Genomic DNA, 27,968 nt, shown 5'->3' on the forward strand with positions numbered 1-27,968 from the left:
CTTTGAATGCACATGTCCAACTGTTCAGTGTCTCAGTACTTTTTGCACAAGTTGCTGTTCTCTAACAAGAAGCTTAACAGCAACATTCACAACAGGTTTGATCCATGAATCCACCAATACATTTCCTGCTTCAGTTAGAATTGGTATTTAAACAGTCCTCCTCATCCTGCTGTTCACATTCTGACATCATGAGACCAAGACGACACCTAACAGTTGATCAGCAGCACCTCAACACTGGAGGCTTCAAACAGGAAGTCCTCAGACGGAGGTGTTCACTGAGCTTAGAGGGTCACAGAGTGTCATCAGGAGGTTGGAACAGTGATACAGAGACTGGAAGAGTCACAGAAAGGAGAGGAGTGGACGTCCTTTGGCCACGTCCCAATTTATTGAGGCACCAAAAATTTTCTGTTGTGGTATACCCACCACTGTTGTTAGATTTTCTTTCAATAAATTGTTTAAGATGAATAAAATGACCATTGCATGCTTCTACTTAAATGTCCTACTTTCATGATATAATATCACTGTAGCATTCACTTTTTACTTTTTCCACAAATTTCACCTGAAAGTCGAATATCCCTAACTTTCTGTGAGTAGTGTATACTCTGACAGGGAAGTGAGAAAAGCATGCTTGTTTGTAATTTGGGTGACTTGCATATTTAAGAGAGACACACCTGCAAACTATAGGGTATCTGCTGAGAGACATTTAAAGACTTTTACATGCTAATTACATATTATGTTCATGATTTATCACACGCGCTCAAAACACTGACAGTGGAGTTGACCAATATGTATCTTTCCATTACTTTAATACTTAGTATTAAGTCCATAGAAAGTACAGATATAAGTGTGTATAAGGCACAGATACCATCACACAAGAGTTTGGAGTTATTGAAAGTCTATTTGCATTAGCTGTTTAAAACGTGACTCTTAGTTCTATAGTTTTTAGGTGTAGAACTTTGTGTTCTGGGAGAAAGGATACATCCAAAGTTTCCTTTGAAATGTTCTGAACTGTGAACCTCTTGATCACTTTATCCCCTAAATATAGAAGACACAAATACACCAGGTTGAATATATATTGAAAGCAAAATGCACAAGTAAACATTTACAGTGTGAAGAACCATTAAGCAATATAAACTTTCAAAATCACTCACCCACTGCCACCTGATGGAAGTCTATGATACTGTTTCCATTATTGGATATTACCACTAGAGGAGGCTGTACAGCCGGACACTGCAGCTTCAAGTAAAGAGTATTGGAGGGACTGTGGAGATAAGGGACATGACAAGCTATGAAGTAAGGAGTAATGTCTAACAGCTCCCACTTGCTAATCTTTACAGCACTTGGAGTCAGGAGAATAATGGAAAATAACAAATTCTCTTTTTTATACTGTGACTGATCAGTTCTTAAAACAGCTACTTGAAATAAAGCTTTTCAGTCTCTGTTAACTATCTTTTGTGCACCACAAAATGTTAGCTTAAGGCTGCCTAAAGCAGGGGTCTGCTGATATGGTAACAGGGTCCCTAGAACAATTCCTGCTCCATCCAAAGGAGCGAAATAACCATAAATCTAAAAATGCCCTACATTTTAAAAGAGAGTGAAATTTGGATCACACAAAGGGATCCATGCTGTTTCTATTCCCTCTGTGACGACCGGTCTGATTTCTGTGTCCTCAGAAAAAAAATTGCTTTAGCATTTGGTCGTACAGTCTTTTCCTGTGTGAGATAATGTTATTGGTATTATAACAAAATCTGGACATACTTTAAAGTCCTAGTACAGACAGGACAATGTTCAACACAAGCTGGGGTTAAGTAGAAGAGCCTCATGAGATGTTTTGAACTGCTAAGATTTTGAAAACATTATGAATAGAAGAAAGAGATGGGAGCAAGTGACCAACGAGTTTGGATGCAGTCTTTAGTTTTTTCTCTGATACATTTATTTCAACAGAGACTACTGAGCCGAACTGTGACACATTTAGTGTCACATTTTCCACAACTGAGGTGTAAAATTGGACCTTAGCATGATCAAAACCAGGGGCATGTAGAAGGGTTTTTACTGTGTCTGTGGGTGAAATATTATGTTGCCAAGTGTTCTCTGTAGTCTGCAGTGAATTGCCACTAGGAGGGGATGAGGGCCATACACAATATAATGCGTGCATGAGAAGAACAGGGCCCAACAGCTCATTTGAGCCTTAGGGCAATCTGGACTTGAGATTTGTTACTTCTACCAAACGCAGACCTTATTTTCTTCATCATTCAAAATCTGTGATAAAAAAAGGAGTGGAAGTCTGAAACAGCAGGCCCTGTTTTTTTAAAGGACTCACACAGGACTAAAAAAGTCACTCATAACATGACTGCAAATGGCAATCATTTATTTACTTTGGTTCTGTCTAGGGTCCAGTGAAGCCTAAAGACATATCCTGACACAAATCTGACATGACAGGGCCTACAGCGCGCTGTACAAAGCTGAGCAGAAGCTGACTCAGTGTTACCTCCATGCTGGCTGGGTCTGTCGGCCTGCGTCTGGAGGGTCTCCGTCCGACACAAAGCAGGGAACTGTGTACTCGCTGTAGCGCTGGCTGAAGGAGTACAGCAGAGAAGCCCTGGCCTCCTCATACTGTTCTGACCTTGAAGGAGAATATTCAGCACAACAAACTCAACAAACTCTCCTCATACTCAGCATAATGAACCCTCCTTTATCAAATTCTTGAGATCATACCATACATGGTGTCATTACTGCAAATGTAAAAAAAAAAGGGAATACTGATGAAATTATTTAAGCACTGGAAGACGAGGGACTAGACATGCAAAGGTTTTGTGTTTACTCAATTCTGTTTGATCACTTAAGTTATTAATTAGAGAAACATAGACATGCTTTTAAGGGGAATGTGAAAGATGTTTCCTAAAGAATAATTCATTCTCTTTTTGCAGTACTACTCTTTAAATTCTGTTATGGAATATTTATTAATGGCTATTTGCTTTGCTGGATATCAGTTCAGCAATTGGATGTGTTTTCTTAAGTTGTTTGTGATGTGAAGCAAGCAATGAGGTTCATCAAAAAAAAAATCAGACCTTTGTAGAAATGAAAAACACCTACCCTGGTTGTATGTCGGCAGGACTTGGTGATTCAGTCAGTTGTTCTGTCTTTGGGCTCTCTGACACCCTACTGTTCTTTGGGATCACAGATGCCTTCTTCCCTTTACTGCTTTCCACTGGGACCTCCTTTTTAGTCTTGCACACACACAAACACGATTGCTGAACCCATACAAAAATAGCGTCTACATTCTGTATAAACACCAATATGTTTATGAAAGCCAAAAAATTCTGTGAGCTGGTGAAGATGTGCCCACATCTAAAATCCTTGTGGCAGCACACACTGACCCTCACACCAGCAGGAGGTGACTGGAGTAGCTGTGTGTGTGTGTGTGTGTGTGTGTGTGCAGTCGTACCTCCCGTTCAGCGTGTCTGTTACTCTCCAACTCCTTCTCCCGGAGCAACTTGGCTCGGTGGAGGAGACGCAACGCCTCGTCTTTGATCTCCCGGTCTGACAGTCTGGGCCTGAATGTCACCTGGACCAAACACCTCTAGGTTTAGAGGAGAGATGGTAACATGTCATGGATTGTTCACATTTAGAGGATCCAGCAGTAATGCTGACTATTAATGTGTGTGCTGTGTTACACACATTTTCAGGAAACTTTAACATGGCATTTAGTCTCCAGTGTTCTTCCTCACTGGTGATTTTTAATTTAAACCTCCACTTCATATTGTGAAATGGAGGTTTAAATTAGCTTTGGCCAGTCTCCTGTTCTGGGGTATCTCTTGCATGGGCCAATAGAAGTGAACTGAGGATGGTAATCCCTCTGTTTTGTGAATGCAGGCTATTTACTGGATTTCTCCCACTTGGCTGGTGAAAAAAATGAATACTAGGGATTAATTGTTTGGATTCTGGAGGAAGGTCCTCCACTGTCAACTTCAAATTCTACTATCAACCCATAACCATGAACAGCAATGGTTTAAAATATCTGTACTTTGTAATGATGCTGCATCCAGTGACTGTAAAATGAACATTAAGATTTGCCCTTTTTTCTTCTGAGCTCATTGATTTTGCTGCATAGACAGTGCAAAATAAAAAGCACTTCTACCAAGTGACCAGTAGAGTGCATTATTACACTATTAAGGCATCTGCTGTGGGCCAGCGGCAGCTATGACGGTGGACTGTATCACTGTAACTCTGTTTAACACGACGAGTTGAACTGAGACTGGGATATTTCCTGACATCCATTTCCTCTGTGATCATTAAGTCTTTGCTGCAAATTTTCATGATAAGTAAAGATTTAGTTCCTATCCTATCCCAGATAAAGGTTACGCTCACTAGCTCAACTCACACAATTTTACGTTCAGAATTAGAACCAGGCGTTAGATAATAGCCTAAAACTTTAATTATGGTTGTGCAGCAATGTTAGAATACGATTTTGGCCATGCATAAAATGAGAAACACAACCTCAGGAGATCAGGCTCCACAGAATTACTCAGCCAGCGAGTGGTGAGGAGGGGGCCAAATTAATGTTGGGGAAAAGAAATTCCTCAGCTGAAAATAGTGTCAAAAACATTTCTTAAATGATGGGCCACATGCTAGCTTATCCATTTTGATTGATTGAGTTTGAAGACCATGAGATGCAGTAAAAAGTTCCAGAAAAAGCAAGCAAGTGAATCTTTTGAGAAACATCCAATAGCATCTTTTCATTATACCCTGCCTATCTGGCTTTCAAATACCACTTCCCTAATTTGAAACAAAAGCTTTCTTTGCCAAGCTGAAATTTCCTCACACTTGTCTAGAGCCACAGAAGCTGTTTTCACAGACTGGGTAGTGCCCCTCAAGACTAGTAACCAGGGGAGTGACCCTTTAATGTCAGTGTAAACATAAGAGGTGTGTTACTCCACCTCTCCAGGCAGCAGGTTGCCTGAGGAAGGACTGATGCTGATGTCTGAGTCCTTGGGTAGGGTGAAGGAGAACAGCCTGGGTGCCACAGGAGCCATGGAGTCCTTGACCACTTGAGTGATGGGTTGTTTGGACTGGTTCTGGCTGGTTTGATGGTTGATGAGGTAAAGTATAGCGGTGGAGTGGTCACCTACTGCCGTGGCCCCAAATTGGACCAGAGAATGGGATAGCTCTAATGGAGGGCGGACACCCACAGCCCTACAAGACAGGTGGAAATCTCTGATGGCAAAGAAAAAGAAATAGATATGGGATACAATTATGTGAATTATATCCATCATAGCAGACAGACACTGATTGAATCAGATCCCATCATTTAAATCAGGGAAATATTGGTCCATATACATGCCTTTTAATTTACACAAACTGTAAGATTCAAAATGAACCTGTTAATTCCAGATTTGCAGTTGAGCTGGAAAGTATACTCTTTGGCCTTGTTGGCACTGAAAATCAGATCGATCTCCAGGGTCTCTTGTGGGAGCAGAGTGCCAAAACCATCGTTAGGCTGGACCTCAATAAACTGTAGTGTGAGACAACACATACAATACAAGTTGCTTAAATTTCCAATTTACAGTTGTATTCCTCAAACCTTTCATTAAAGCAATCCTCAGTTTTGAAAACATTCATGGTAGAAGAAAGAGAAGAAGAGACTATAACAGCCGTGGTGACTAGTCGGAATGGGTTGGTATTTATGTTTTATTATGTGCTTATAACAATATGATATCAAAGTACAGAAGAAAAGCTGTGTGCACTATATTTGTCATTGCATTTAGCGCTAATCATGACTTTTTTTGTGAGCAGATTGTTTAAAATGTTTGCAATGGAGTACAGTAATGTACAAGAAGGAGCAGCCACAGTGAGCTGTTAGAGGAGGAGCTGCACATGACAGGTGTCCCACTGCATTTTGTGTGTGGAAAACAATTTCTTCCACATGCACCACCAACTATTTTCAACTGCTTTAATAAAACATTGTAAGTTTGTTTGGCTGCACTGTAAACAGACATAACAGTTGCCCCTCTGTTGTATTTCTACCAAAGTAGCTACCCAATGTGGGTTTGCTGCAGTACAAAACTGCATTTGCTGTTAATACAGCACCCTAGGGTGTTGATAAATCAACTACGACTGAAATCTCCAGAACTATAATTTGAAGGGTTGAATAAAAAGAGCAAACCTCAAAAACGGGAAAACTGGGAAAAGAAAGAACAATTTGCTACTGAGAAATGTTCCTACTGAGAGTCTCAAACACATCTAAAAATACAGCACTGATAAAAACATTGTTTTCAGTGATACTACCTGGGTTTGTTTCTGCTTGGATGTGGATCCAGCCATCTGTACTTCACAAATGCGGTACCATTTAATACAAGATAAACAATTCACAACAAACTAAAATCATAGTTCTTCAAATTCAAGTTCTTACTACGCATGCAGTACCTCTGGAATACCCAAGAAGCCAAAGTCCTGGGGCAGCAGAGACCGGTTGGTAAGGCGAACGCTGCTCTTGACTGACTGGTAAATGGAGCAGCAGCCAAAGTCCACCTCAGTCTGGTCAAACTGCAGGTCTGAGGAGGTCACAACTGCTTGGACTGTGAAATGGAGAGGCTTCACCTGGACGCACAAACATGAAACACCTTTACCTTTAGAACTTTGGCCATTTTCCCGTCATCATCAAATCAGTTTCCTTCATACATATTTGCTTTCTATCTCCTTTTAATATCACAACATATCGGCAACGACATATTTACCCAGACGCTCTTTATTCAATTCTAATATCATTATGATGTTACCATCAGGTAACATCAGGATGGTTTGATTTATGTAATAAAAAGTGGAAATAAGAGTGGAAAAGTGGCAGCAGGGGCTGTTCTGGAAACAACTCTCACTTATGAAATCTTAATTACATATCAATTATACATTTTCATATTCAGAGAGATTGAAAAAGAAACAGACTGCAACAACATGAATTTCGGACTAACACGGAATGAATTTTTTGTGAAAAATAAGCCTTCTTAAGTCTGTGAATATATGCACTGGATGTGTCTAATGTATCTAAGGAGAGGTCACTTTAGTCTTCAGAGCAGAAATGGAGATTTTTATGCATAAAGTCATCCTTCATCACTGAGCAGCTGAGAAGCAGGATGTGTGTGTGTGTGTGTGTGTGTGTGTGTGTGTGTGTGTGTGTGAGCTAGGTATTCTGCACCAACCCCAGTATCTGTTTATCATTGAGATTACTTTTTAACCCTGAGAAAAGAAATCTGTCACAATTATACTTTCATTTTTTAAAAAGGCAAAATAATTTCCTGAAACTGCTGGGCATTGTAGATTTGATCAAACATTACTGAGACAGGAGTAAACTGTGCATTGGTTAGGGACTATTCTATGTGGTGGACGCTTTTGTGCTGTGGGATTTTTTAGCTATGATAAGAATATAGTATTTGTTATATAGAGTATAACCAGCCTTATCCTTTAACAAGTCTTTAGGTCCGTTATGTATGGAGAGTACTAAATTAGAAAACTAAGTCATCTTGTGATCTTGTGTGCTGTGTTTTTTTCTCAAGATAATGTCTTCTTGAATCATGTCAGTTCTCAGCACATGACCTTGTTTATTGCTCGCACCATTGCTTTCCTGGCTGCTGTGACGTCTGGTGACCATACAACAGTGTGTGTGTTTGTGTACGTGTGTGTGTGCGCGTGCATAGTTTAATGCCAGGAGCTCAGGGCCAGGGGCTGAGGGCAACAGCTTTGGTGCTCCACAGGAGCATCCTGGCGCAGTGTTTGGCTCCTTGTCAGAGATCTGCCCCCCCAACAATCCATTCCTCGTCCTGGTAGAGACAGGGAATAGGGGCTGGATGGTGAAGGAGAGGAAGGTGACGATTTGGCAAGAGTACTGACCAGATTTAGATTTACTGAGAGAGAGGACTGGCATCAATGCAACACGCATGTCTAAGCAGCTGCTCTGTGTTTTTTAATAAAGGCTGCTGCTGACAAATTGAAGGATTTCAGTTGCTGTAAGCACTTTATTTTTTCACTTCAAGGGCTTCTGACTGTTTACATATTCCAAAATGCAAGTTGGACCTTGAGAAGAGGATATTTAGATTTGTGCATCTTGAGAGGAATGATTGATGTTTTTGTTTGATACTGAATTGCAAATAGTTGTTGCACTGCACACAACTAAGCTACAGTACAACACCAAATCCATGATGTAGACCTGTCTGTATGCACTTGTGATGGTATGCTAACCAATATAACATCTTGGTAAAATGTAGTCTAACAAAAGTCTGTACCTAATTAAGTTATAATATCATTGTCACATCAACATCAATAACATCAAGAAAATACACACCTATTATCAGTTCAATGTCAATATAATATTGCACTAATATAATATTGGACATGAGAGCTTATTTCTGGAGAAAAAGTCCGTCAACTTATTAATTTACAATTTATATTTCTCACTTGAGCTGTGTGTATTTCAGAGTGTTACGATTATTCTTTCTCATTTGTTTTCAAGAAACCCATTTAAAACTCAAAATAAAATAAAAAAAGCAGAAACCCATACTTGGAACAGATATGAAAGGGCTTTGATCAAACATTATTCAGCCATAGAAAAAGCAATGCCTGAGGGGAACAAAAAAGGTGTACTTCTGCTATGTGCGTGGTTACTAGTGGGTGGAAATTAAACTTTTTTAGAAAACTGATAACGCAGGCTGCAGCTTAAATCAGTTCACTTTCAAATTCCAATGTTTTATTCCCAACTGCAACAATGAAGAATTCATGATTCACACCTTTGACTTCTCTAAAGCAACAGCAGCTGAGACTCATGGGTATCGTAGTATTTAGAACCAAAGTGACAAAACATGATTTCTCAGAAGCAAAGTTTAAGTAATTAAATGTGATGGCCATCACAAAAACCTGTGAGTGACATCATCCAGCTGCCTTCTGCGTAGCTATTTTGAGGAACATTTAGGATATTATCAAAAAACAGTAATTGAACAATAATAATACTTTTATGTCTTATGCATGTGCTCTTGTCCATGTTTCATTTGCTATATACTGCTATGCATGTTATATACAAACAGCCCGGATGTTATATGTTACATATGCTAACAATGTTGTATGTTCTATATGGTATATGCTATATATGAAAGTACTATGAAACTGCTTTATTTATTGTGTAAGTGATTGTAAGCATAACACCATGTTGAAAGGCATTAAAGGCATTAAGCAATTTCCCCCTGGGGATTATTAAAGGAATTCTGATTCTGATTCTGATTAAATTTGATAATAGTTAGTAAATAATATGTACAACATGGAATGAGTAGAAAGCAGGCAGATTTCTGTGTTCTCATTTTGAGCTTCTGGAGAAATGTTCCATTAAACAATATGGGATAACCTTTATGCTTGGCTTATTAGCGCCCATGGAGTAACTGAGCCTTGGGGGTGGGAGATAATTTTAGCTTGTTATCAGCAAAATAGGTTACAACCTTCAGTGGCTCTGCTTCTGTAGGGACAAAGTAGGACACAAGCACTGTATCGCATGATAAGTACACTGTTTTGATGATCACAGGGAGGTTTGCTGAAAAACAGGCTGGATTTAGGCAGTGTATAATGTAATATAATATAATACAAACCTGCCCGGCTACTTGCACTGTCATTGGAACCTCCAGGACTCCTGTATCTCTGTCAAAAAACTTCTTGGCATCTTTGGATAAGGAGCATCTATGAAAGAGCAAACACGGCAGGTACAGAGTAAGAAACACAAACACAAAACACAAAATGCCAAGTGGCTCTTTCTCATGAAAATCTTTCATTTTTACATCCTGCTCATGAACAGAGGAGAGTAAAGACACCAATTAAGGGTTGATGATGTACAAATGACTGCAACAGCGATTTTAAAGGTTGCTAATTTTTCAGAACACCAGATACCGGCAGTCAAAAGCCACGAGCCACTAGCAAGCTTTTGAAAAAAAAAAAAGAAAAGATAAAGATTCAGACCCTGAAGACCCATTACTTTACTTTAACCCACGACTGTAGGATCGCCTCGCCAGGGAAAGCAGCAGAGAGATGTAGAGCGCGCCTCCACACTACTGTAGGTTGTAGCCATGGTGATGGGAGACGTATGATTCAAAGAGGCCCAGCAGTCATGCACAGGCTTATGTAAAACTCCAATCCCTCAATATTACATATACATACACGGTATATATGTACGAATATATAGTTCATTATCATGTAAACAGTGGTCAAATGTCAAATGCAGTTTGCGGCTCAGATCCACCCCCGACCTCTCACTGTCTCTCTCACACATGCTTCTCTTTTTTCCCTGCTATTCCTTGCTTTTCCTCCCTCTGTTTCCCTCCTACCAACTGTCTTCTCTGTCTTTCCCTCTTTACACTCTTAATGCTGGTTGAGAGCTAATGCTGTAAATGTCAGTGGTTTTAAGGCTCTCCAGATGTCAGTGTGTTTTTTTTTTTTTTTTTTTTTTTCAAAGCGCTAAAACCAAGCCTCGCCTTCAACAAATCTGTCAGCGTCAGGTTCGAGGACAGGTTTGTGCTTCATATTTTCAAGCCCTCATTGCTGCACTCGACTGAGGTAAACATGCCACTCTTTTGCAACAGCCTTCATGACTCAAAGCTAGAAAGGTAACTTCCTCACAAGTCAAAATTGCATCCCCGCATTTACAAAGGGGAGTAATGAAAAAAAAAAAAGTCATTTTCTCCCCTCCTTAGCTTGACCAATGAGCGCGGAGGGTGTATTTAAGGAAGCACTCTTGTCCTGCCTGCAAATAGATTCGCTGCTGGAGAGTCACTCTTGAATTAGCTTGGCAGGGCAGAGTGGAAAAGCGTGGTGGGACGTCGCCAGGCCCATATGCTCCGTAGAATTTTGCGGATGGATGGGGTTTCAGATTTGCCAGTGTCCTGCACAGATTTCTTTGTGTGCTTTTCTTCTCTGTAGCCAGATTATCCACAGCTACATCCAAAAGTAATTCTCCTCCATAGTGTTTAATGATGCGTCTGAGATTAGTAGAGGACACAGTAAAAATGAAATAGTTGCTCTAAATTTGCAGTACTGGTAAGAGCTACAGTGCATATCTCCAAGGATTTCACTTACAACTGCTAACCGACTAACTAACTTCATCCACTTACATGTCCATCCCTAAAAAACCTGGAAAGTCAAAGAAATGATGATCATGAGGATAACCTCTAATCCATGAGGGCAGGCTGAAAAAACCCAAGAAACATATGGGAGCTTCTGATTTTAGGTGGCTGCTGATTTTTCCTTTAACCTGACAGGAGAAAACATAATGTACTTGAAATATATACATTTCCCTCTTCAATATGGACTCCTGCTTGGATTTCACTTCACCATTAAAAAAAGTGATTATGAAAAGGATTAAAAAACGGATTAAGAAGCTTAGGGATTTTTCACTATGGGGAAATGGATGGACAAAAATAAGAGTAAATGACTGTAAAATTAATCTTAAAAATTGTGTTAACCAAACAGGTAATTTTGTTTGGTTGACTTCTTGCAACTCATATCATCTTTAAAGTTTCTGATACTCATTTGAGCAGTGAACTAGCAGTGAAAGTACTGGTAGAGCCGTTTGGTGTAATCTGTAGTAAATCATCCATTTAATCTCCCTTTTATCAGCCGGAGCCGCCGGGGTGGGACACATTGCGTCTCTCTTCAGCGATTACGCTTAAAGCTGTTCGTTCAAGCCATCCTATTCTAATGATCTTGTTATCAGGTTTAAATTTTCCTCTGAAGAATGTTTTACTTGATCCTGGTAGTTGAATTATTGTTTTTCAAAATAGAAAGCATGTCTTTATCCACTTTTTGGGAAGAGTTGCTCAGTTTTAAAGCAAGAATTTCAGGCCCAAGTGACCCTATTCGCATGGCTAGCTAATGTAGATCACATGCTAATTTCCACACCTCAGTTCAGTTGAATGTGACAACAATGTCTGTTAAATTTTGACTTTAAAACATAAATGTGGCGATGTGAAACACCTCTGATGTGTTCAGTGATTTAAAGTCTGGTTTGAAGGCCATTTCCCTCGGCTGGAGAAACACTGGACCACTCGGAGCTTTGCAGGAGAGATTAAGATTTCATCTTTTTCCATAGCGACCTACCTTGTTACAGTTATAAAAAGACAGAAATAACAATTCTTGAACAATTCTTCGATTATTGTGAAAAACTGTCAGCCACCACAGCTTCTATGTTGACTGAAAATGACAAAAAAAAAATGTAATAGCTCCCCTCCCTCAAACAGAAATTGGCTTGCACGAACATGATGCAGGGCTAAATGAATGTAGTTTAATGAAAGGACTGATCATTAGGCTGTCTGTGTCCATCTGAATGCAAATGAGCGGCATTCCTTTTTACCCAACAGGATCACAGTCATGTGAACCACTGGCCTTGATATTGTAGAGAGGGGATTATGTAGCGCATGGAACAATGCTCTGGATGTGTGAAAGAAACATGTGGGTTGGATGGTGACAAATAATAGTGGAGGAAGACAAGCAGAGAGGGATGAGGCAAAGGAAAGACGGTGAGGGATGTGGGCAGGTTTAGCGCAATCGCAGGAAGAAAGAATGTGCTCACCCTCTCCCAAAAGCCTGAGGAGGGAAGGCAAGAAGCCTTTACACCTGTGTAAAGAATGAAATCTATGAGTCATTTTAGAGTCCAGATTTAACAGCGTATGAGTGTGTGTGTGTGGATGAGACAGTGAGTGAAAGCAGTGCTGCTAATGAGGATTTGGAAATCCAATCACAGGCTCTGGCTAGGAAGGCTTGGCAGTGCCATTCTAAATGACACACCGCCACTGCATAAAACAAAAGCAGACCTACCAAAAATCAACAGATTTGGAGGCGAGATCCAACCACGACCGAGATGAGACATACAGCTTGCTGACATGCTGGAAACACACTTATTTTCCAGTCCCAGCATGATTTCCTGTGGGGGTGAAGGACACTCTTCACGGCCTCAGGACATCTCAGAGGCTATGATAACACTGTACTCACCTATTTCCAGCTTGTGTCTACGTCTATTATCATTACATTCAGGTCACAGAGCTAAGTATTAGTTTTCCTGAAAGATAAATCCCTGACAATGTTTTAAAAACCCAGAAGGTTGTTCACCAACGCTTACTGCTGTTTTGAAGGTTTTTCCAGAATCCTCAAAGACTCTTCAGACCATCTGGATAATGAAATATGTCATCCCCTGCACAATAAAAGCACTTGTGCCTCCATTCCCTAATCCAAATAAAGCTGGCAGTCTGGAATGGCATAGGATGTAAATAGGAAGTAAATTTTTTGAGAATCAAATAAATTCTATTTAAGTCTGCAGTCAAAATCACTCGTCCAGATCTGTTGGTTGTTGAGATGTCCACAAATTAATTTTAGTAGAAGAGAGTATAATTTAGAAACCAGCCCTCCAAGGTTGGTGGGACAGATTCATCACACTGTCAGAGCAAAATAACCCCTCCCAAACAAAATATGGTTAACACAAACAGTGTCACACTAAATAATGAAGTGAAATGGAACGGCAATTCAGTTCATCAGGCTACTGCCGGGCTTATTTTTAGCAATGTCAGTTTGTTCCCAGATCCCAGCTATTAACTTGGTGACTGCAATCTTATCATAATCAGTAGAACTGATTGCCAAACCTACAAAGATCCAAGTTGTAATAAATTGGAATTATACTGTTGAACAATAGTGTTGTCAGCGAGAGCGCAGGGAACTGGATCGAGTGTCTAAGGTTATGTAAGCAGAATCAGGGCCAGCATATAAGCAGTGGTGGATGGTGGCCGCATAGATGATGAGGATGAGAGGAGTTTGAGAATAACAGAGAGAGGCAGAGTGGATGTAGAGTTAGAGGGGAAGTAAAGGAGCGCGGGGATAGAGGAGTGTAGAGGCTGAGACAACCAAAGAGAGAGAAGTATTGTTAAGCGCAGAGGTGAGAGGGCAAGAAAAAGAGAAGTGTGTGTGAGAGAGTGGGAGAAGACAGCACAGAAGTGAAAGAGAGAGACCGAGAGAAAAAGTGTGATACAGAGGGAGGAGGGAGGGGGTGGTATCTGTAGCTGTGTTAGTGCTTGTGAACGCTGCACCATCTCAGCAGCAGCACGAGTAATGCTGTACTCTAATCCCCGCATTAAAACCTCTGCTGATTCACTAAGGCAGATTACTGACATTTTCCCACTTTCCCCTCCTGCCCCTCTGCTGAGTGATGACCAGCGTATTCCCCTAACTTTTGTCATGTGTGAAGACAATGTCCACCTGTTATTATTATTTTTTTTTCCATCAACATCCTCACAGCTATCAACACACAAAGCTGCTGGACTGTGAAGGGGAAAAAAAAGGAGGGTGGACAGAAGAATACTAGCGCCCACACAGAGTTTTTACATACTGCACGCCTCTCATATTTGCCCTGGGGGTCCCCTGTCCGCTCTCCTGGCATTCAAACCGCAGTTCAACTCCTGCCTCTCCATCTAAATATAGAGCCTGTATTGTTGTAGAAAGAATTACCACATCCTTCAAAGTCATTAGGAACCATTATCGCTGTACTCAGAGAGCAGGTATGTTGAAGCAACTCTCCTATACCGACTGGGTGTTGACTCACTATAGATTGTTGCCATTTGTACCTCTGTAAAACTCCACAGCAGCTGAATATGATTATCATATAAGCTTTGTAGTAAACTAGTTCCAGATTTATCGGCTGTTATCTAAAAGGAAAATTCTGTGCTTTTGTAAGTTGTACCTTATTTTTGTATGTTTGCCCACTGTTTCATCGACTATGATAACATTATATTAAACTTTGGTAAATAACCTTCCACCTTAATTTTCTTTTCCAGATGACGTACGCTTACGTAGATGTTTGTTCGAAACCTGTCTGCTCCTGTAACTGCTTGTGCTTCTTGCCCCATTTGATTTATTTTTCATAATACAGTATTTCCAGATCACATCAATTCACTAGTTGCGTAACTTATTATCACTGATCAAAACAATAGCCCAAATTGCTAAAAGAAGATCCAGGTTATGATTCATCAGGATGTTCCTTTAAAGTTGGTGTGATGGTGCATTGGTTTATTGTGCGCTGGATTCACTTTCATCTACTTCCAAGAGCCAGTAAACCAGATTTGTCTATGTGCAGTCTGCAGTCTGTGGCAGTTTTTTTCAATAAGGAAACTGCAGGTTTCTCTTTTGTTGGAGAAGCAGAGGCTGGCAAGCCACAATACTGCACACATGGCTCAAAACATGACAAGCCTCCTTTGTGAAACAGTTTGCACTTCCATTGAAGGTTGATAGAATCTTAACAAGCTTACAGTCTAAAATAAGATTATAAATGCTCCAGTGATTCCATTATCATTGCATCCTCTGTGCGTCCTTCCTTACCTCGGCAGGAACTTGACTTGGGCATTAAAGCTTGATTGAGCCTGGATGAAGCCTGTCTTTGGTAGGATCTCCATGTGTTTCCTCATTTCAGGGCACATCTCAAAGGTCAGCTTCAAGGCTGTGCTGGCTCTGTCATTGCAAAATATATGGTTTCATTAGCATAATGCTGACACAGCAAGCGCTTTCCTTTAAGAAGGACGGACATGGATATGTACTGTTATTGAAAAATAATGTACAGGCAGTAATATACAGGAAAACTGTAATGAACTGTAACTGTATTGTATCTCTGCAATACAACAGAATAACTGTAATCCATCATTGGTGTAGTTTATCACGTGGCATTGAAGACAAATGCAACAGTAGCGATTAGGTACATATTGACATATATATAACTAATACATATATAACATATTGACACCAAAAATATATTTTCCAGTTGCCCAGTATACATCACAGGGCAAACTGCTTCAGCAAGAACAAAGTTTTTTGTTTGAGTGACACCTAAGGAAATTGTCTTGTCTGGAATGATGTACCCCAAGTCCATATCATTTAGACGACCCAATTTTCAGGAGCTCCAACAGATGGTTGTGCCTGTGGCTACAAGCCTCAGTTATAGCTGCTGCTCAGTTATAGCTGAGGCGTGTGATATTAATGGCTCTTCACCTTGGGAATTCTCCAACACATCCGACCACAGCCCACACTTCATAAAACGATGACAGTACAAACACGCTGAAAAAACTCTTTGTTTGCTGGAGGTGATATGCGTATACACTGACAATATTTTGCTATGTCTGCTTTCATCCTCAAAGATGCAAAGGTGAGCGATGAGCGGGCTGTAGCCAAATAGACCCTTCATGTTTCGATTCCCCTCTCAAATGAAATGACCCACTTTGAACGGCGAGGTCAACCAGATGGTTGCCTCCCTGAAGCAAGGACTCTCAGGGACACTTGGGGGATATTAAGTCGCTATCTTTATTCCGGCCAAATGATAACCTTCAAATCACTCTCAGAGGAACATTCATGGATACATAATCATTTAGGGCAATTAGGCATTTTAATTAACAGGGGCATTTAGCTGATCTTTTTCACTGGCTGCCTGGGACTTGTTTACTTCTGATGCAACGCGCACTGATTTAAAGGTGAGTTTACAGCAATTCAATTCGACTCTTGGGATTGATTACACTTTCATACCAATGTGTAGCCTTCAGATTATAGTATTAATTGTTTTCATCTGATTGAAGTAATGTTCCTTCTTTATTTCTGAGATTAGATCAAATTCTTAAAAGGATCCCTGCAAGTTGTCCTTGGAGTTGGCATGTAGTCTTTCTAAGCAAAGCAAAGGTGGTATTATTGTAGTGTGAAAAAATCCACGTAAGGATGAGGTCAGGGTGGATGGAGACCATTGTTCGTGTCTCATTTTACACCACAATCATCTCTCTTTTTTTAACTATAGCTGTGATTGTTCCATAACCTCAACCACGTCCCTCTTATTGTAACCATGACAACAACGGTTCCCTAACCTTAACGCAATAATGATTTTGACACGATCTTCTCCTAAACCTAATAAAGTTAAACAGAAACTTAAACGAACCTCACACAGCTTTGCCACATCATAAACTGTATTTATTCTTCAATAGTGAATTGTGATGGTTTTGAAAGGCACGGACAAATGCTCACAGAAAAGCTTTTATGTATCGTTCTAAGAGGCATGGACAAACTATGTAATTTGTCATTAAATTTGGAGGACTTGTTGGGTGAGGAAGAACTCTGTGGCACAGAGCCCACAGACTCATCCACTAACACCTTGAGGATGAATTAGAATGCCTTATCGCCGACCACACTAATACTGTTGTGGTTGAGTGGGGAGCAAATAACTGCAGATTCCCAAAATCATGTGGGAGGCCCTACCCAAAGAAGAGAGCAGCAGAGTAATCCTTCCGGTGTTCAAATGGGATGATCAACAATTACATAAATACAAATCTTTGGGTGCCCACACTTTTTCGGTCATGTAGGGCAGCTCTTAAGGGTGTGTGAAAGGTATGGATCTAATGGTAAACCTGATATCTTCTCTAGCTTTAGTTTAATTTGCCATTTTTGCAGTCTACAACATTCACACACATCTCTCACTCCTCCATGTGCTACTGGTTTAACTTACTACACCATCATTGCACACCCAATATATTTCAATCATTTAATCAAATAAGATAACTATCACTGGAACTGGACATTACTTGGCCTAGTGAGTGTCGACTCCCAAATGAAAACAACATTTCAAAAAATAATTGTGAAAATCGGTACTAACATTTTCAAACTGTAGAAGAATTCAGCAAATTACTTCTTTTGAAGCTCAACTGCACATAGACACTATCAAGACTATCAAGGAGAAGCAGCATAAACGACAATAGCATTTAACTTACTCTGTAATATTCCCCCAAAAGCTGAAACTCAAAGAAACATTAATGACATTCATAATTATCAGTGAGGTTTTGTGGCAACTGCGTCACACTTATTGTGAGTCTACGTGCAGAGCTGAGTAACTGAGCGCCTGGACTCCTGAGTGCCCACGGCTACAGCAGAGCCTCTGCCCTTTCTTGAGAGGACCAGGTGGCTGTCCTTGCTTACTCCATATGTACTCCAAAGCCTCATGGGATACTGAGCCTTCATGTGACTGTTCTAGACCACAGTTGTCTGAATGCAGCACTGTCTGCTTTATACTGTATTATATCATTAAAAATACTCACCTGAAAATACAGCACCTATATGTCTATTCTTCCTCAAATACAAAAGAAGAATCAACTCCAACATCAACAGCACTCACATTTCTCAGGCCAAACAATGCAGGATGCAGGTTGGACTAAGATTAAGTACAGTAGACATATTATGAATGCTATAAACAGAGAGAAATTGAGGACAGAAGGCTTTGTGAAGGAAACAAAAGCAGGTTGGCTGTGTTTTTTGTGGCCTGAGATTGGACAGGAATGCTAAACTCCCCAGCAGGTGCCAGTGGAGGAGGATATGAAAGTCCAGGCTGAGTGTTTAAAGAAAAAAAAAAAAAATACTGTTCCCAAAAAGAGAAACTCTGCCAACTGTCTGTAGAATCATCCAATCACTGGCTCATAAGCAAAAGTCAAACAATGCACATTTTAAAGCCTCTTAAAAATTCTTTCAATTAGTCGGAGTGATATTCAAATCACTGGCTCACAGACAAGAAAGACATATTCAATTATGTTTTGCGCTGTTCCCTTAAAAAATCTGTCATAAACTAAGGAGGACTTGTGGGATATCTACTCATCTACTCAAAGGAAAAAGTGACAAATTGTATGATGAAAGCAGCAGCTCTCTTATTGTTTCCCCAAAAAGCCTGCCAAGCTATTTTGTGTTCAAATTACTGTCTTGGAGGCAGAGTGACATATTGCATGGTTTGCTGGTGCAAGCATTAACATTTTTCTTTACTTTGAAAGCTGCCGTTCACACTGATGCTGTCATCGTCGTGTTGTCACATGTGCTGGTGTGCCAGCGCACCAGATGGCAGTTGTCACAAATCCCCCACCCACACACATGCACTCCCTCCCCCACATGATGTGACACAATGACTGACTAGGTGGTGGACCACACGCCTGCAAATGTTACTGCCCCCGGTGCATTCTTAACCTCCTGTGTGCATCATAATGTATCACATCCGTAATCATAAAGGATTTACTTTTGTTCTATTCTATTGTATGGACCAAAAAGGATTTTGAGCTTACCGCTACCCTTACATCATCCTTTGTTAAGAAGCATTTATCAGCTAATACATCTCTGTTTTATCATGTCCGCACATTTGTTGAATATCTCAATACGACTCTTGGCTCTGAGCACGGTTAGGCGGAGAGTTTTATGTTGGGCCAGCTGAAAAATAAGCTGGCCCTGTCAATTTTAAGGGATTTCCATGAGCCGTTTTTCTGTGAAAATGCCTGATTTGGCAGAGACTGAGTATGTGAGGGAGTTTTAGTATTGCATTCAGCAGATAAGCCAGCATGCTACATCAGCAGTCCATGCCACTTTCCAAACTCTATTCCGAGCGTGTTTCTGAGCATGACAACAAATAAAATAGAAATATGACATGCATCACTCACTAAAGTTTAAATATGTACAGTATTGCATTATAATAACTTTATCAATTGAGTATAGAGATGTTGTTTTAAACTGGGAGTTGAATGCTTCTCCAGTAAATTTCTGAAAACTACTGACAGTGTGTGGGTGTTCACTATCTTTTGCATGACTTGACCCTCCTACACACCTTTCTTCCAGGTGTGCATTAGACCATATTCATAATGACTGTATAATGGACTGTTTGATATGCACTCTGTTGTAATGGCATACTGCATAATTGACTATAAGGTTGTTTCAGACACTGTGTTACATAGACTGAGATTGTGTTTAATGTGTCGGCCGTTCCTCTGCAGACTTGGCCGACTCTTTTAGCTTCTGCACTAGTTTTGGGTTAGGAAGGGAAGGAAATGCCAGCATGATATCAGAGAAAGACCAAGAGGTACTCTGACGTCACACATCAGGGTGAAGGGACTAGAAAACATGACGATACTTTTCAACAACTTCAGTATAGTTGTTGTCATATATCCAGAAGTATATAGAAGGGTAGAAGATGTGTACAACCTTTGACTAGAATAGTTTTTGACTTTTATCCCGAGATGTGTTGTTTACAGGCTAGTTAGTTGGAACAACAGACAGCCTGCAGTTATTTTTGCCTGTTTATCCCTTCTGAACAGTTCGGGTTCATGACCGCTGTTGCTCTTTGCTAATATATTGGTTAGTTTGACATATGCAGTCACACATTATGAGTTTTCTGAAAATTGCAAATATAGCTGATAATACAGCAGATATTTTGTCTCTTTAAAAGGCCATCATTTGCCCCATGCTGCGTGTGGTGACTGTCATGATGACATACAAATAAACACAGCTATCGTGTCTAGCTGCTTTTGCAATTGTATTGTTTAGGTGCCACAGATTAGGTGTCTTATGGGAATTTGGCTCTGAACCAAAACACATCCTAAAAAGAAACATTTTAATAATTTTTTTGATAATTATTACGATACTGAGGTGCCCATGAAATAAAAGCGGCTCATGTTCTGTGTGAATTGTACTTTAACTTGAGACGCTTGGTGTATTTAATTGTAACCTGTACATCACCTTGAAAACTAATGTAGTTGAGATTAGGCATTATGCAGTTTCTTGGCACTCTGTTTTTGTCCTTGAACCAATGTGGTCTCTAACTGTTACACATGATTACTTAAAGTGACACTAATATGGTATTAAATGACATCTTATGTCCCTTAATTTGATGTGTTGCTTGCTCAAACAAGGTAGTTGGACAGGACATGACTCACTTTACAGTATAAACCAATTGGACATCAGCAAATGATTAAAAAAACATGTTTGATTCACTTATAGGGGCAGAGGGACTGTTAAAATGTCTCTGGTGTATTACTCCATTGAGTTGGTCTTGGCATTACAATGAGCTTAACAAGGTGGGCGGTTTCAGGCTCTGGGACCCACCTGCTTTGGATCATGAGAGTGTCTTGATAGAGGCGGTCAAACATGCAGATCTTCAGGTCAATGCTGGGCTGGACCACCCATACGGGGACGCTGACTGTCACACCCCTCACCTGGATGGGTATCTATTTGTACCAACATGCTTTCAGTCACAAATTGTTTACACAAAACAATACTGATGTGAATTAAGCAAACAAATATCTATGGCTCTGTACACTTTTAAAACCACTACCCTTTTGTTATTTTGGATCTCTGACATTCAAAAGATGATAAACATGTTGGGTCTTACTGGTTGGCTGTTTAAGTCGGAGAACTTGATGTGGAAGTCCAGTTTAGCCTCCCCTGGGATGGTTGGAGTGAATACAACCTCCAGTTTGATGCTTTCAAAAGGTCCAATCTCCCCCTCTTTAATCTTAATCAAACAAGACAAACAAACATTTCATTTTTGAATGCTTTTACAAAACAAATGTAAAACAATAAATAAATGTAGAAATTAACATCTGACATTCTCACAAAATGCCAAATCTGACTTTGACCTTTACATATTTCCGATGAGCTTTCTCTGTTTGAATTTTGAAGTTGATTTAGTGCACACAGAGCACAGTTAAGTTTAACCTTTTTACTTTGTGACACAAAACCATTTCCATCCAAGTAAGGGAAGCTGAAATCATTCACTCATGGGCAATTTCAAATAGCGTGTAATCAAACTTAATGAGAAGTGTGGCTTGTCTGCTGCACTACAAAGCACCAAGGTGGTGAGAGAAGTAATAAAAAAAACAAAAGAGAGGAGTAAGCCATTCATGTGGGAATCGACCCAGCATTGTGAGGCCATGATAGCTTCATGGATAATCTGCCATTTTGGACACAAGCCTTCAACCGCACAATGTGAAAGTATCAGTCAAAATGACAATGATCAAAATGATCAATACCGCGGGCATGCAGGCACATGCAACACACACAGCTATAACAAGCGCAGAGGGAGAAGCGATGCACCATTAGCCCCCCACCAGAGAGACGTAATGAACCCTGAAAAACTCCAGAACTTCATATGAGCCACAAGGCACAAACAGCATCAGTGCTAAAAACGAGAAGATAAGATAAGATATTCCTTTATTAGTCCCACGATGGGAAAATCTACGTTACAGCAGCAGTGTTCAGTACAGTACAATACAAACAACAAATAATAAACTAGTGGACAGTGAGGAGGAATAAAAATATGTACAGTTTAGGCAAGAGGAAGTATAAAAATAGAGACAATATGCATAGGGGGTATTTAAAAAAGAAGGGGAAGATATAAGAAATAGTGTCAGAAAGAGGCATAGTCTCTTCAGATACAGCGAAGGTGTCTCTCTGCTAGTCCAGCTATGCAGGCGGATGCTAATATTTTAGGGTCACATCTATCAAAAGCAATTCATTGAGCAAATATCTTCAAATATGATGATTTTCAGATCAACAGCTAGGAGCTGGAGTAGTCATGTTGGTCAAAGCTAACATTTGCTAATTAGCGCTACAGCTGAAGCTGATGGGATTGTCACTGGTTTTGTGGGGATTTGGCAATAAACCAAAATATTGGACAGTAACAATGTTTTGACCTGATGAGCACAGTGGATGAAAAGTTGGGGGATCACAGTAACGGTGTTACAGTTTGACATAATTGAGTATTTGTAATAGGGCCCAATACTTACATTCCCTAGACTTATGTCACCAGAGTCAGAGTTGATCTGGTCCATCTGGGCATCAACATTGGTGGACACACATGCCTCAGGAACAGCTTCTGGACCTGCAGCTGAAGCCTCTGACACTGCCACACACACAAACACACACACACACACACACACACACACACACACACACACACAGGGCAAAAACTGATCTTAGGTCAATTTCACTGTTGAGTTGTTGAGCTGTCAATCTGTTTTGAGGAGCTGCCAACCTACCAAATACAACACAAAGAATAAATGAAAAATTTTGGCCTCACAGTGTCACTAAGGGAAAGCTCATGACGGTCACTAAAATCAGTAGCTCTCTTCCTACTGGCTGCATAAATTTGCACTCATCAAAATCATGACATTCTGGGCTCAAAAAAGTAGCAGTACCACTTTTTCCTCCTGGGAGCATCATTGAGGACACCAAATGCCAATCTGCAATCTGGTCATCAGTCCAAGAGACATCAGTGACATAAAACAAAATACAGGCAGAAAATATCAACTATTTTCAGCAGTCTAATGGACCAGACAGTCGTTCCTAACAAAAGTGAATAAAAAAATAGACAGTCTTTTCCAAAAACCAGCAGAGCAGAGGCAAAAGACTGAGGAGCTTATCAAAGCATCAGTGGAGGAAAGTGCTGAGTGCAGTGATGAAGACTTCAGATCTGAGAGAACATTAAAGAGCAGATGCCTCCTAGTCCCCAGCTGTGAGAGCAAGGTGAACCCTCCACTTTCTGTGTGTGTGTGTGTGTTGTTGTATTTGTTCTTACAAGGACCAAATGTCCTACCAAGAACAGAAAGACGAGAAAAATCCTCCACAGTGAGGAGATTTTGTTAGTCCCCCCCTTCCCGCACTGCAGAGAAGTTTTAGGCAGGTGCTTTGAGTTGAATGCTAACGTCAGCATGCTAACATGCTTACAGTGGCAATGTTAACAGGCTGACGTTAAGCAGGTGTATTGTTTACCATGATCACTGTGAACATTAGTTAATTAGCTCAAACTCAAAGTACAAAGCTGAGGCAGATGGGAATGCCACTTGTTTTGGTATTTAGTCATAAACCAAAGTATTTAACAAATTGAAGTTGACCTGATGATAGTGCTAGATGAAAAGTTAAGGGATCCTCAAAGTGATTACAATTTATCCAAAGGGGAACATGAATGTGTGTACCAAATTTAATGACAATCCATGCTGTGGTTGTTGAAACATTTGACTCACAAGCATAAATGTCAAACTCATAGGGTTAATGGAGGAGTATCTTTCATGGTCTGGCGGCAACGTCTGTACAAAATGTCCCCAATATTTCAACCAAAATTTCCATCTTTTATATGTTGTCTGTATTTTGTCATAAATATTTCAGTCTGGGTCAAAGTGCTGGATCTACAGACAGGCTGTCAATACCATACATAGAGCCATGAATCAATGAGTAGCTATGAACATATAGCAGTATAAGAATGTCATACTTCAATAAATGCTCCACAAATATGTGCCAATGCAAAATTAGCTGTGTATAAACTGTTTTGGTTGTTTTAGAATGGGTACTTGGGGTCAGGGCAGAGGTCTGTTACTGGAACCAAGCCATTTGCAAACAAGTACACGATGCCCAGAGAGAAAGGGGAACATGACAGTACCAATTTTGGCAGCAGCAGCAGCAGTAAGGTTAAGATGGACTGGATGTGTGCATAGTATAAAAGCTTTACCTGGTTGCTCCTGCTGCAACGCCTCAGAGAGCTCCTGACTCTCTTGCTTTGGTTGGAGTCCTCTGGTGCTCATGGATGCAGAGCTTATCTGGTTGTCAGATGCTGTATTTTGACTGCTTGTCTCCTGCCAGCAAACAAAAACACACAATACCTTGATTTTACACATGATAGTTTATTCATATAACTGTCTTTAGACCTGGTAGTGTGAGCACACATTCTAGTCATCACAAATGCTCTAATTTTCAGTTGTAGCTGTGATGAAATTTGCTCCATCAGGTCATCACAGAAACAGTCTGACCTGGCATGTGTTGGCAGAAATCCGGGATGGCATCTGGACATGGCTAGTTTCTGGACTGAGACATGTGGCGGTGTCCAGGCTGAAGAGGGTGGCCAGGGCACCCTTGTTCGTCAAGGTGACAGTCCGTGAAATAGTCTGGCCGACCACGTGTGAACCGCAGTCAATGAACTGGCTGTCAACCTCCAGCTAGAGAGGGGAAGCATTCACATGCAGTAATTAGCATCAGCAGTGAAGAGCTGGCAACTTGAGTACATAGTATTACATACAATAATATATGCATGAATTGATTAAATAATCAGAATCAGAATCAGATTTATTGTCATCATACAGCAAAGTACAATGAAATTCCGTCTGACCTCTCCCATATAACATTCCAACAAGACAATAAATAGAAATATAAGAATATGAAAATAGGAAAAAGAAATATATATATATAAATATATATATATATATACACATACACAAGTAACAAAATTTGGTAGAATAAGACACAAAGTAAAATTTGACTTTGATACTGGGACTGGTAACCAGTCAGTGTTGTTCTTCCATGGTAAGATGAACAGGATGTTGTGTGATTGATTACATATTTATTCAATAATTATTCATATAAGACATGAAAATGACATCCATCCATCCATTATCTACACCGCTTATCCTTCAGGGTCGCAAGGGAGCTGGAGCCAATCCCAGCTGACTTTGGGCGAGAGGCAGGGTACACTCTGGACTGGTTGCCAGCCAATCACAGGGCCAACACACCTATGGGCAATTTTAGAGTCACCAATTAACCTGCATGTCGTTGGATTGTGGGAGGAAGCCGGAGTATCCAGAGAAAACCCACGCAAAAAAGCCACACAGAAAGACCCCAGGTTCAAACCTGGATTAAAACCTGGAACATTCTTGCTGTGAGGCAACATTGCTGACCACTGCACCATCATGAAAATTACATTTATAGTTATTTGGAATGTACTGTGTAGTGTGGCTACAGCATACTACTCACGTCACATTTCTTTATGGTGCATCTGACAGGCACAGAGAAGGGAGCCACTGCTGATGTAAACTGGACCTCCCCCTCCAGGTCCTCATTGATCTGCAGGGATCAGATAATAGGACAGCGTGTTGCTTCATAACAGTGTTGGCTTCTGGACACTGACTTCAGAGTAAAGGCAGAAATTTGACTACAAAACAAAAGAGTGGTATGACTGCAGGCAGATAGAGGGAATAAGAATGAGCACAAAGCTACGGTGCCTGCATTTCTGAGAAGTTAATCCTCTCTCTTTTTCACAGGTTTACATGCATGTAAAAACACCCTCAAAAGCTGAAAACCAGCACCTTATCTTAAAAGGAATAAATTAAAGGTGGCATGGCAAAGCCAAATGAACTGTGAATAACAGCAGATTAAAGCAGAATATTGCAGAATAATAAACAGTATTGAGTGTACCATTTATTTATTTATACCATTCATGTATATGAGTTGCTTGGACACATCTTTATTAAGTGACACAAAAAGCTACACGTAATTCAAATATGACAAAATTCAGTTATGTTTGTACATTCAAAAGAGGTTAAAAAGTCTATATAATAGCTTATAAAATGTAACATACACTGTAGACATCTATATGCTGGGGCGATGTTACTAACCATTGGTTGAAAAACTGCCTGCATGTCACAGGACATCCCAGTTGACAAAGAACCAGGAGGCTCAAACCTGACACACAGATCAAAATGAGTTAAGAGTAAGAAAAATCATAAATTTCATACAGAGGAAAATGCAATTGACAGCTTTGCACACTCTTGGTATTCTCTCACTCAGCTTCATGAGGTAGTTCCCTGGAAAGGTTTTTAATTAACATGTGTACCTTGTCAAGATTTAATTTGAGACATTTCTTGCCTTCTTACTGTGTTTGAGACCATCAGTTGTGTTGTGCACCACTACTTTAAGACATGAAGGTCAGTTTGTCTGGAAAATGTAAAGAACTTTTAATGTATCCTCAAGTGCAGTGGTGAAAACCATCAAACGCTCTGATGAAACTGACTCTCATGAGGACTGCCCCAGGAATGGAAGACCGAGAGTTACCTCGGCTACAGAGGACGAGTTCATTAGAGTTACCAGCCTCAGAAACCACAAATTAAGGTTCAAGTAGCAGACACATCTCAACATCAACTGTTCAGAGTGTAAATCAGGCCCTCATGGTCTAATTGCTGCATAGAAGCTGCTACTGAGGAAGAAGAGAACTGCTTGTGCAAACACAAGGAATGAACATTCAACCAATAGAAATTTGTACTTTGGTCTGATGAGTCCAAATTTTAAATAAAGAAATAAAGACCTCAGAGCGTGCTATATTGAAATGAATTGAAGTTCTGAATTGAGTTCTCCTGCTGCAAAATCTGTTGTCCTTCCTGGTCACCAACTTTGTCATTTAAGTCACTGCTGACCAGGATGAACTACAGGCTCAGTCTGCTCGGCTAATCAGCCTGTTATGCTGCAATGAATTTCAGCATGGGCAGTTATTGTTGAGTCTTGTTACTGTTGTTTTTTGAGCTGTGTGTGGCCAATGCTAACCCATATTACAGAGCGGAGAGGACTTGGGGGTTGGGAGTCAGACACTCGCACACAATGCATCATGGTAAATGTAGGCACAGTGGGCATGGCTCTGTGAGCAGGATAACTCAGGTTACAGCATGCACTAAGGTATTTATTGCTTCAGTGGGCAACATTAACTATAAATACTGATTGAACAATTATTTCTGATAAGCAACACAATGTAAAAGCAGTGTTTGTTTTTGTGTCTGTGCATCAAATATAAGACCATGCATGGCCTCACACATTAGTGTACAGGAGTAACATAAAACAAGACTCATGCAATGTGGGAATGTACATGCTTCTGCAGGAGAAAATACGCTGCATTAAACAAAAGATCAGCAGCTTCAGATGAAATGCTGAAGTATGATGAATCTCCTGAGAATGAAGTAGATAAGCGGAAGACAGAGCTGAGGTCAAAAATCAACCTGATGCTCAGTTTGCAAGGCACAGAAAACAAAGAAAACAAAGGGCTATTGTTCCATGTGAAAGCACTGCAGTGTGGAACAGAATGGTTGGGAATTATTTCACAGTCAAACCTTATTATATCACACTGTAAACCATAGAAAAATAACTAAATGTTTATTTCCAGATGAAGAAAGAAAGACGAGGACTGTGAGCTATTTCAAAGCAGCATGTGTATCTCAAAGCACATGTTTACACCAACCCTAACACTGCCCTGAGGAACTTCATAACTTGCCGCCCTTCCAGAGACACGAGAGCCGATCAATATGAGGATGGCAGGCAGCCAGCCACAGAAG

The 27,968-nt window shown here is 40.3% G+C and overlaps 1 protein-coding gene across 1 annotated transcript in view; it reads right to left on the reverse strand.

Moving 5' to 3' along the window:
- The window catches only part of cfap74 (cilia and flagella associated protein 74), a 50,006-nt gene that overhangs the window by 7,023 nt on the left and 15,015 nt on the right, over positions 1-27,968 (reverse strand). Inside the window, exons 14-30 of the mRNA XM_070840279.1 lie at positions 26,268-26,334; positions 25,627-25,716; positions 24,630-24,815; positions 24,332-24,455; positions 22,614-22,729; positions 21,218-21,340; positions 20,932-21,053; positions 15,379-15,507; positions 9,621-9,708; positions 6,424-6,597; positions 5,379-5,512; positions 4,938-5,214; positions 3,446-3,580; positions 3,094-3,227; positions 2,489-2,623; positions 1,152-1,261; positions 980-1,035 (exon numbers count right to left, since the gene is read on the reverse strand). Of these exons, the coding sequence (XP_070696380.1) occupies positions 980-1,035; positions 1,152-1,261; positions 2,489-2,623; positions 3,094-3,227; positions 3,446-3,580; positions 4,938-5,214; positions 5,379-5,512; positions 6,424-6,597; positions 9,621-9,708; positions 15,379-15,507; positions 20,932-21,053; positions 21,218-21,340; positions 22,614-22,729; positions 24,332-24,455; positions 24,630-24,815; positions 25,627-25,716; positions 26,268-26,334 (2,200 nt within the window). The remainder of the gene's footprint in view (positions 1-979; positions 1,036-1,151; positions 1,262-2,488; positions 2,624-3,093; positions 3,228-3,445; positions 3,581-4,937; positions 5,215-5,378; positions 5,513-6,423; positions 6,598-9,620; positions 9,709-15,378; positions 15,508-20,931; positions 21,054-21,217; positions 21,341-22,613; positions 22,730-24,331; positions 24,456-24,629; positions 24,816-25,626; positions 25,717-26,267; positions 26,335-27,968) is intronic.

This window comes from Pempheris klunzingeri, chromosome 11 (genome assembly GCF_042242105.1).
Source record: "Pempheris klunzingeri isolate RE-2024b chromosome 11, fPemKlu1.hap1, whole genome shotgun sequence".
Classification (NCBI taxonomy): domain Eukaryota; kingdom Metazoa; phylum Chordata; class Actinopteri; order Acropomatiformes; family Pempheridae; genus Pempheris; species Pempheris klunzingeri.